This window comes from Lemur catta, chromosome 23, assembly GCF_020740605.2.
Source record: "Lemur catta isolate mLemCat1 chromosome 23, mLemCat1.pri, whole genome shotgun sequence".
Taxonomy (NCBI): Eukaryota; Metazoa; Chordata; class Mammalia; order Primates; family Lemuridae; genus Lemur; species Lemur catta.
In genome coordinates, this window is record NC_059150.1 from 2,995,643 (window position 1) to 3,006,511 (window position 10,869).

A 10,869-nucleotide genomic window follows, 5' to 3' on the forward strand; every position below is an offset into this window, starting at 1 on the left:
ACACACACACACACACACACACACTCTCTCTCTCTCTCTCTCTCTCTCTCTCCAATCACACAGGGCTGGGGCAGAGACAGATGTTCCTGTCTGCATCTCTACCTCGGTGACAAGTCCCAGATTGGCACTCTGCCACCAATACACCCCTCTCAAAGAGAAAAACCCAAAACAAAAACTGGGAGAAGTGATGTGATGCAGAGCGTCTCCACCCAGCACAAAGAACACAGATGGTTCAACTTTGCAGCATTTCCTGCCCCGGCACCTCTGTGTACCCCTCCCAGTAGCACCTACCCAGCCATGTCTTCTCCCCACCTCACTGCTGTTAGGATGTCACTTCGAGTGCGAGTGCCAGAGCTGTTAGGAACGGAACCCCAGGTAAGTCTGTGCAGCCTCCCCCCACTCAATTTTATCTGAGTGCATCAGTCACACCCTCCTGCCCTCCTCAGACACACCTCTTCCTCCCTTCCCTGACCCTATCTCCTCTTGGGATGGGACCAGCAGGATTCTCTCCAAAAGCCACCGACTCCGCACACAAGGCCGAGGCACCGTCCCAGCCCTTGCGCGGGTCCCCGCACCCCATCTTTGTCTGCGGAACCGGCTCGGGAGAGGGTGCGCTGCCCTCGCCAGCTGGACCAAGAGCACAGAACCGGCCGCCTGGGGGGATGAGGGGCAATTGTCCCCTCCGGTGTCCCCGCAGGAGACAGCAGCCTCGTGGGGAGGCGAAGAGGAAACACACAGACGCTCCGGCCTGGGCCAAGGCTGGGTGTGAAATACCGGATTTCCTTGTTTATTCGATTTTCTGATCATCAAGGGCTCCCAAGGGGGGCCCCGAAATGACCACCCAGACAAAGCCACCTTCCAGCGGTCCCAGGGTCGCCACTCCCCTGCGGCAGCCCGGCCACGCGCGGCGCCCTCCGGCCCGGCCCCTCCCCCGCGCCCCCGGCCCCGACCCCACGCGAGACAAAGCCCGCGCCCTGCGCCGCGGGGCCTTACCTGACGGCCACCTTGACGCAGCAGTCCCCCTGGCCGGCCATGGTGCCCGGCGCTGCGGTCCGGGCGCGCTTCAGGGGCGGGGGTCCGGGGGCCAAGGCCCGAGGCGGCGGCGCAGGCGGCGGGAGGCGGGGGCGCGGGCAGTGCCGGCGGGGGCTGCCGGGGCGGCCAGAGGTGACATGCTCGCGGGGACGGGCAGAGGGGTCACCCGCGGCCCGCCCCCCGGGGCTGGGTCCGCGCGCCTCCTCGCGCCATCGGGCGGCGGCGCAGAGCGAGCTGACAGCCGGCGGCGCGACCCGCCGCGCTCCACGGCGCCGCACGCGCGCACACACCTCCCGCCGCCGCGGCGAACAAAGGGGGCGGGGGCCGAGCCGGCGCCGGCTCCGCCCCGTCCGGGAGCCACCAATCGAAGGCCCGGACGAGCAGCAGGGGCGGGACTTGCGCCTTTAAAGGGCCCTCTTGGCTCGCGTCCACCGAGGCGCTGGGTGGGGGGCGGGGCGGGCGGGGCTCTCGGGGGGCGGGGGCGGGGCTGTGGGGTGGGGGCGGGGCGCGGGCTGAGGAGCGGACCACGCTGGAGCCTCGTCCTGAATGGGACCCTCACCTCGTACATGAGGAAACCGAGGCGCAGAGAGGGGAACTAACTACTCAAGGGCACAGCCCGGCGGTGGCCGAGCGCCGTGAAGGGCCCGGGTCTCGGGGCGGAGCGCTGCGCTTCAAAGCGTCCCGCAGCCGTCAGCGGTTCACCGTTTGGAGGGACCCGGACGGCGTCCTTCTGCGTTTATGCCGGTGACCTCGCCAACCTTGACCGAGGGGGTCCTCGCTAGGGCCCGACCGAAATCCCCCCGCCTCGACCCCGCGGCACCTCGCGGCTCGTCGGGCCGGTTCCCAGCCGCGCTCCTCGCCCAGGCCGGCCCCGCCTGCCGGACCGCGTCCCGCTGACCGCGGTGACCCCCCGTGACCCCACCGGTGGCGGTCGGGGCAGAGGGTCGGCGTGGGAGGCCCGGGCTGCCCCGGGGGACGGGAGGGAACAAAGGGGGCACTCAGTTCCAGGCACCTGCGGAGGGAGGGAAGGGAAGAAGGAGGGGACAGAAGGGGCAAGGAGGAGCCACTGATGCAGCGATGGAGGAGACCGGTGCTGCAAAATCGCGGCCCCCTTTCCAGTCCGCCTCCCCTCCCTCTGAGCCAGCCTCCACCTCCCGCCCCCAACCCCCAACATTGGGGCCATTCACAGGGCCCCTCGCCCGCTGCCCTCCCTTCCCTCACTGCACCCAGCTCCCTCCCCTGGAGTGGGCCCAAGAGGAGGACCCAGCTGCAGCTCCAGATGTGGATGGAGATCTCTGGGGGAGGGGAGAGAAGGGAGTCTGACTCCAGTGCACTTGCATCACCCTCAGATGATGACACCAAGTCAGAGATTTTGGCAAGGGTGTGGAGTAGGGTCTGAGGATGCATGTGCTGGTGCCATCTTCCTCCCCTCCCCCAGGGGTAACTGCTCCATCCAGTGGCTCAGATCTGGATGACAAAGATAAGGGCAGATCAACACATCCTCCCCATCCTCCTGGCAAACAGGAAGAGTGCCACCAGCAGTGCCCTGGGATGGGGGAGGGAGGAAGAGGTCCTGGTCCTGCACCTTTTATTGGCATTTGAACCTAGAGGAAGCTCTCCCTGGGGTCAGCAGATCACCCCTCCCAGAGCAGGAGGCTGGCAGGATCCTGGACATTCCCTCCCATCTTCCAACCGAGATGGGAAGTGGGGAAGAGAATAACACACATGGACCACCTATACAAAGTACTTTATGTGCATATTCAATTTCATCCCCATAACCTTGTGATCTAGGCTTTAATATTCTTTTTCAATTTTGCAGACACTGAGTCTCACCCAGCATATTAGACTCAGGATTAGAACTCATGCCTCTGGTTCCAGACTCCCCAGATCACCTTCAAGCAACTGGCCAGAGGGGAGGAGGCTGAACCCGGCCCAGGCTTTTCCTCCAGGCACAGCAGGCTCCAGGTTTAGCCAACCTGGATGATAATGCTGCATTTTGCAACGCTGCTCCCCGCCCCCCGCCCCATCTCTGGCCTTCTCTGGGGCCCAGCTCTGGTTTCCTGCCTGCGGGAGGTCCCCTCTGACTTCTGACTGTAGGTGACCCTTCTGACTCACTCTGCTGCTGCTGGGAAATGCCGCCAGAGCCGCTACCCACCCCCTCTACATCCCTCCAGTCCGCAGAGTGTTGAGCCAGGGGAAGTGGGGCAGCACAGAGGTTGGAAACACAGGCCTTGCAGAGGTCAGGGCCTCAGGACTTGGGCTACCCCAGCCACCCCACAGCACCCTCCTGGGCCACCTCTGCTGCCCAGAAGTGAGGAGGTAACTGGGCAGAGGCCGGAAGGGCGGAATCCAGGGTGGGAAAGAGGCTTAAACTGCAGCTTGGGGAGATCAGGTTAGATGGTCTGAGGGCTTCTGGGACAATCCCTGCCCTTTTCAGTAGTCTCTGTCCAGCTTCAACTCAGCCGCTGCTGCTTCTCTCTGGTTGGTTCCCATGCCCCTCTCTCCCACCCCTTCTACGTCCATCCACCCTGCTGCTCTTCTTTCCTTCCCTCCTTCTCAAACCCTGAAGTTTCTCAGGATCAGCTGCCTATATGCATGTCTCCCCCAGCCCCAGTGCTTTCCTCTCTGCCCACAGAAGCAAGCATGCACGCAAGCAAGTTATCCCCAAGCCTCCTAACTGGACTGGGGTTTGAGCCCCCATTCCTGTCCTGAGCTGAGGCCCTTTTCCCAGGCATCTTGGGGTCACCATCATTTCTCCTGACAGGAGCTGTGGGCGTCCGGGCAGATGGGAGCCTGGGGGAGGTGTGGAGGGCCCTCTCCCAGGCAGGAAGCTCCCACGCTACTGTAGTTGAAATACTCCAGCAGTAACTTGGGGCAGCCATCTGGCCCAGAGCTCTCAGGCACGTCCCAGCTCTCAACAGCAACCCTATAGCAACAAATCAAAGCACCGAAGAGATACCTGTAGGCCCCAGAAATGTCTCTAAAGGTGGTCTGAACTTGAGCCCTCTTCTCTTTTATCTTCTGCGGGTTTAGCACTGGGCATTGGCATTTGCAAAAACTGTCTGAGATTTGATCTAAAGTTCTGAGGGTGGAAGATACAGAGTTCCAGACCTCTAGTCCTAATGCTGAGCCCACTCCAGCAGCTGCACTTAGTTCAGGGAGAGAATAGGCATAGCCCATCCTGCTGGCAGATTGGTCAGCCACACCCTCTAGTGCCCACCTGGAGGCGGAGCCCCAGAGAGGGTCTACTGGGGTGCAGACTCCGAGCTCTTAGCTCAGGCACAGGTTCAGCCTGACTTCCTCTTTTACAGGAGGAGACGGCCTCAGCCACAGAGGAAACCAGAGTTTGTTATAAATAGCAAGGAAGGGAGAGAACTGCTATGGATTAGAAACACCCCATCAGTCTTAAAAAAAAAAACCAAACTATTTTTAGTGCTAAATAATAATGCAGGTTTAATTATTACTCTGTATAACTTCAAACATGGGATCTTTATGCACTCTTCTACTTTGTGATGCTTTCTAACACAGTATTAGGGCTAAAGGCAAGAACAAGTGTGAGTAATTCTCTGTCACCAAATCCTAGACTTAGAAAAAGCCGTAAGATCATCTAGTACAGTCCTTTTATTTTCAGGTGAAGAAACTGAGGCTCAGAGAGGTAAAGGAACTCATCCAAAGTTGCACAGCGAGGCAGGGACTGAGCAATGACTGAACACACATCCCGACACTCCCAGGGCAGGGCAGTATCCACAGTAGCACGACAGGACCCAAAGGCTAAACAGCTGAGATTGGGCTGTGGGTGAGTTCGTAGTCTGGATAAAAGTTAGGTCTCTGTGAAATAACAAAAGTCAGCCCCAAAACTGAAGTGGGGTCTTCTGAGTCACAGAGAACTGGGTTCAAATCCCAGCCCTGCCACTTACCAGCTGTGTCACCCTGGGCTGTTATGTGACTACTCCAGGCATCAGCCCCACACTCAGAATGAGGACAATCCCACTCACCTCATCACAGGACTATTATGAGGCTGAAATGAGGTAACCCGGGTCGCACGTCCAGCACAGCGATGAGCACAGAATAGATGTTCATTTCCTTCACATTTCCCTTGATTCTCCATCCCTTCCTCAATGGCTCCTATCCTCTAACGGAGCAGAAGGGCGGATTTGTCATTAAGTAGTCACACGAGGGAGAGGACGTCTCAGAGATGGGTGTGAACGGGCTGGGGGAGGGTGGAGGTCACGGCAATGAGATTGGCCTGGCCCAAGTGGTCAGTGTCGGATCCGAAGGCTGGGAGAAGACAGATTTCAGAAAATTACTCTCTGCTGCTGCCCACTCCGTGCTGGGGCCTCGGGATCCAGGGCGAGTGTTTGCAGAGGAGGGAGACTTGGCTGGCTGCGTCCTCACTGCACACCAACCCCTGGTCTCGGCCTCACCAGGGGCTGCCTGGAAGGGGATCTGAGTTTATTACCCACGTGCCTCAGGGTGCCAAGGGCATTACGTAAGTCCTGCAGTCCTCACAGCAGTCTGTGGGGTAAATACTATTGTCCCCATTTTGCAGAAGAGGAAATGGGCTCGAAGTTCACTTGGCCAGTGTAGTAGTCATTAGAGCTGTTTGCCAAATATTTCCAGCTCTCTGCCTCCTGGCACGAGGTAGGACTGCATGTCCTCATTCTCCTCTGATGGCAGCTGTGGCCGTGCAGCTTACTTTAACCAACGAAGGGTGGCAGAAGGGCCGTGCGGCACCTCTAGGTGGAGGCTTGCAGGCTCACTGGCACCCTCACACCTATGCTGCTCACAGGGCATAAACGAGGAATGAACTTCTATTGTGTTAAGCCACTGAACCTCTGGGTTGTGCGGCCGTGGGGCCCCATGGGGCCTTCTGGATCCTTGAGTGAGGCCTTTTGAGTGAATCCAAATTTTATGGAACAAATCCTTTTAATAAACAGATTTGTTCTGTGAAGTTTGGCTTCAGCTGAGGGGCCGCACTTGGGGATCTGGAGGGCCACATGGGGCCTTGCGGCTGCAGGTTCCCCAGCCCTGACTGGGCAGAGCCGGAATTTGGAGCCCGGTTCTGTAAAGATGCCAAAGGGCCGAAGTGCCGTCCAGGCCCCTACCCACCTGCCTAAGGCCCACGAGGCCCCTTCTGGGTTCTGATCTCTGGGGCTGCTTGGAGCCCTGCGGGGCAGTGGAGGAGGGTGGGCAGCCTCTCTCCCACCGCCCACTGCCATCCCTCATGGTTTGCCTGAGATTTTGCTGGGTCCTGGGAACTGACTCAATGAGCGTGGTTTGTATTAACCCCTTGGGGGCTCAGAGTCTTCTGGTCAGCTGTGACATGATTGGAAAATTCCGACTTCCTCCGCCACTCTGCCCATCGCCTGACCAGGAAATAGTTGGCTATCAGGACATAGCTGTGCCAACTCTCAGCTCAAAGACTGGCCCTACTCAAGTCACTCTTTCGTTTGGGACTCAGTTACTCCTCTGTGAAACGGAGCCACTAGAAAGGGTTGGGGTAACTGCTCAGAGATCCCAGAGGAAGCCCCTTCTGGACTGTATAGCTCTCCTCAGTGGTGCCTCAGTGGTGTAAAATAATAGCAGCTGCCCCATCTGAGCATTGTGCTGGGCGTGCGCTAAATGCTTCAGATCTGTTCTGTAACGCGGACAACAACCCCAGGAAGTAGGAACAATCATCATCCCCGTAAAACAAACCAGGACACCAAGAGTGGCACAAGGTCACACTGCACGTGGCAGGGCAGGGTTCAAACCCAAGTGAGCTGCCTGCTGGTTTCCTCCTGTGTTGAATCACAGTGAAGGAAAAGGACAAATCTGGCCTTGGCAGCTGCCGAGCTGCCGAGAAAGTGAGCAGAGGCCCCAAGAAGTCATCTGCTCCGTGTGTCCACACAAAGGCTTGTACGTGAGCAATCCTGGCAGTTTTGTCACTGGCCCAAACTGGAAACGGCACAAATGTCCATCAACAGGGGAAGGGCTAAAGAACTGAAACTGTGGCATGTCATACAATGGAATACTATTCAGCAGTAAAAGGAAAGCCCTTCATTAGGATACAGTGTAATAAATGCCGTAAAAAGTATCAAGTGCTATAAGAGCACTAAGGAAGTAGCAACTGAGTTTACTCGGGCGATCAGAGAAGGCTGTCGGGCTGAGACAAGAGCAGGGGTTTGCTGGTGCAGACAGGTGCTGCTGGTGGAAGCTCGCGAGCACTTGGGCTGTGCAGGGAGGGACTTGTTGAGCGTGGTCGGGCTGGTGCTTGGCAGGGTGTGCAGAGCATCTTGGGCCAGATTAGTAGAGGATGGGGTGGGGATTGGGGGTGGGGTGGGGGAAAATTATCATGTGATCTTCACAATAACACAAGAAGTAAGCAGCTTAATAGTGTCCAGGCTCCTGTTAGACACCTGGCTTCATCATCTCATGGCCAAGTGACTGAGTAATTCACTCAGCCTTTCCGAATCCCAGCTTTCTCATCATAACATTGGATTAACAATAGTACCTATTTTATAGGCAGTGTTGCAAAGATTAGATGAGACATGAAAGGCAAGGCCCTTTAATTTTTAATTTTAATTAAATGATCGGGGCTCAGTGAATGTTAGCATTATTGTTCTACAGATGAGAAAACCAAGGGGCAGAGGCATTTTTAAAAGAACACACAGCTAGAAATAGGACTGGGTTTCTCCCCAGTCCAGGGCTTCGCTTTGCTGCGCCCTGTGCGTTTCATGGGAGCCTTTCTGAAGCCTGGATGGGGACGCGGGGGTCTCTTCCTGGCTCCTCTCACTAACTCGGTGATGTGGGATATTTATGCCTCTTTCCTTTCCTGGGTCTTGGTTTCCTTTCTCACCACCATGGAGTCTCCTCTTCTGTTCATTTGACTCTAAACTAACACCAGTGACGTCTCCCTCCTCTGAACTCTTGAAAGCCCAGTGACCTATCAAGGTACAACTGATAACTCTAGCATTTTTAATTGTTACTCAGCATGAGAATTACTATTTTCCCCTTGTATTTATGACCAATTTCTTTTTTAAGTGCCTCTGTGCCTGGGCTTCCTCAGCGGGACTTTGAGTTCCCTGTAGTGGCAGCCCTGTGTAACGTAAGGGAAGGATGCAATGGAACTATCCATAGAGAGCTTGAGGGCACGTCCTCGCGCTGCCACTCCCTGGCTGTGGGATCTTGGCCCTGGGTTGCCCCATCAGTAAAATGGCGGAAGGACAGCCGCTGGTGGGGTGGCGGAGTCACCTGGCACTGTGAGCCCCAAGGCAGGAGTGACATGTCACTGGGATCCAATGCCAGAAGAACGGGGGGGGGGGGCAAGATCCTTGAAACAAAGGTTGGGGTCAAGGTCTGTTTTGCATTGGCAGCGTCTTCTGTAAGTGGTCTGAGGCCAGAGCTGGCGTCTAGATCCACGGCCGCTGGTGAGAGCTCGCAGGGCCGGCAGGAGGACATGGCCTGGTCTGGGGTGTGTGGGCTCAGCGTCACTGCTGCCCAGTCCCCTCCAAGGTCAGCTTCCCCCCATCCTGGAGGTCTGGCCCTCTCCCTAACCGGCATCTTACAGAATCAAAACAGCTTCTTACCTAGTGCCGGGTCCTTACATCGTAACATTCCTATCTCACAACAACCCTGGAAGTAGGAATTATTCCCCCATTTACAGAGGGAGAAGCAGAAGCTTAAAGGGTTACGGGAACTGCTTGGCCATCACACAACGCGGAGGTGGGGGAATGGCATTTGGACGGATCCGAAAGAGCCTGGCTCCCAGGGCTCTGCTCACAAACACCTGCAGACAGTAGCCACCCCCCTCTTGCGAGAGTCCCAGCACAGGCAGCTCAGCGGCCGATCACCAAGCCCCGCCCAGAGCAGGGCCTGGAAATGCGGCAGGGCCCACCCCAGGGGGCTCCTCCCTTCTCTGAGCTGGACTGGAGCAGGGGCCCCCTCTCTCCTGCCCTTCCAGAGACCCCCCAGTAAGCTCCGCACCTTCCAGATGGAGGGCTCCTCTACTGCCCAGGGCCCCAGCTCCCGGCTTTGTGCCCACGCCTCTCGCCAGCCACACCCCCGCCCCTCCTGGCAGATTCCCCACCCAGCAGCTGGGCCCCAAATCTGCAGGGAACTGTCAGGAACCCACATATGGGTCCAGCAGACATTGTCCTTGGCCAGGGCCCTCAGGTGACAGAAGGTGGCCCCACCTCCTCCTAGGGGCACCCTGTCTCTGTCGGGTGGTCCTGCTGAGGGGAGGGCGTGTCTGTCTCACACGAAATCTGCCCACTGCCCCCCACTCCCACTGCAACCCTCGTGTTTCCACAATTTTTCCTTTAAGGCTCTATTTGAGTAGCCCGGCAGTGCTGTCAGGGGAACCCCACCCGGCCAAGCCGGGAGTAGAGGCAGGATTTGGCACATACTGAGAAATTAGGACATCTTATATGTTGCAAAGGAAACTGCCTGAACTTTTCCATAGGGTGAAGGCAGAATAGATAGGAAAGTTTCTCAGAGCCTGTGTGCACATACATACCTGTCAGTCAGGCGGGCTGGGGGGAATAGCTTTACAGGTATAAAGAGAACAGCAGTTAACAGTGTGGAATCTGATGCTAAACCGCTGGGTTTGACGCTCACCTCGGCTCTTGCCAGCTGTGTGGCCTTAGGCAAATTACTTGTTCTGAGTCATTTTTGCCAAGTGAGGATGATGATACCTTTCTTAATTGTTAAGAGGGTTAAATAAATTAATATATGCAAAACACCTGGAAACAGGGCCCGCCATATCGTTAGCATTCTATACATGGTAGGTATTAATAGAAGATGCTGAGGTCCCTCGTAAATAAAAACACCCTTTTATAGAATCTTACAGTGCACACGTATGTTGCATATTATGCTGTCTTCCCTAGAGATGGGTGAATTGAGTGGGAGACAGTGTGAGTGGCCGTGGGGGAGCATATGGGAGCTGCACCGTGGCGTCCAGCTTGTCACCTCTGAGGCAGAGCTCTTCCTCCCTTCGTCCCCATGGGCTAGACAGACAGGGCTGAGCAGGGGATGCTGAGTGGGCGGGGTCCACACCTCTTAGCTCTTCCTGCATCTATTTAACAAGCAGGTACTGAGCCATCAATCCGTGTTGAAGAGTGCACAGCCCTGGAGGGTGACTGTGAACAAGGCGGACACAGCCCCTGCCTTCGCGGAGCTTGCTGTCTGGCAGGGGCAAAAATAAACAGGCCGTCACAACACGGTTACGATCCCTGCTGTAACGGGGCAAAGACCGCGTCCCACATTTCTGGGTCAGGCCACAGAGAGTTTGGGGGTGTTCAGGGAAAGCTTTCTGCAAAGCTGAGGCTTGAAGCATGATAGGGGTCAGTCAGGGAGAGGGCTCAGGAAGTTTCCAGCCAGAAGAGCACATTCGCCGTTGTGAATATGTGAAAGTACTTTGTAAATACCGTGTAGTAAAACCAACCCCCGGCGTGAGGTCAGGTATGTGGATGGCATACAGGCGGCGCTTGGTGAACAGCGGCTGTTCCTTGGTGTGGATGACGGGAGCCGTGGGGACTGCAGATCTGTGGTACTCAAGGCCACACGCAGAGCACAGTTGCGGGCTCTGGACTCCGGCCAGTGAGACCCGGTCAGGCCTTCAGTGAAGGTTGGCCATGGTGGGACTGGGGGTGGGGGTGCTTCTAAGGCCACCAGTTCTTCCCGGGCTGCTCGGCCCGGTCCGTGGACCCGGCAACGGCCTTGCGGGAGAACCTGCACTCGCCACAGCGGGTCTGTCTGCATCGTGCAGAATGAAAGTCCAGAAGGTCCCCCTGGTCTCCTGGGCCCAGGTTCCCCAGCTCATGGGCAGGGCTCCCGGGGAAGGGACTGGGGGGGAAG

The 10,869-nt window shown here is 57.1% G+C and overlaps 1 protein-coding gene across 3 annotated transcripts in view; it reads right to left on the minus strand.

The window, feature by feature from the left end:
- Positions 1-1,110, minus strand: part of KIF21B (kinesin family member 21B) — a 49,373-nt gene extending 48,263 nt beyond the window's left edge. For all 3 annotated transcript variants that reach the window (XM_045536035.1, XM_045536034.1, XM_045536036.1), the window contains exon 1: positions 994-1,110. In XM_045536035.1, coding sequence (XP_045391991.1) covers positions 994-1,034 — 41 coding nt within the window. In that variant the 5' untranslated portion in view covers positions 1,035-1,110. The remainder of the gene's footprint in view (positions 1-993) is intronic.
- Between the last annotated feature and the right edge of the window lie 9,759 nt (positions 1,111-10,869).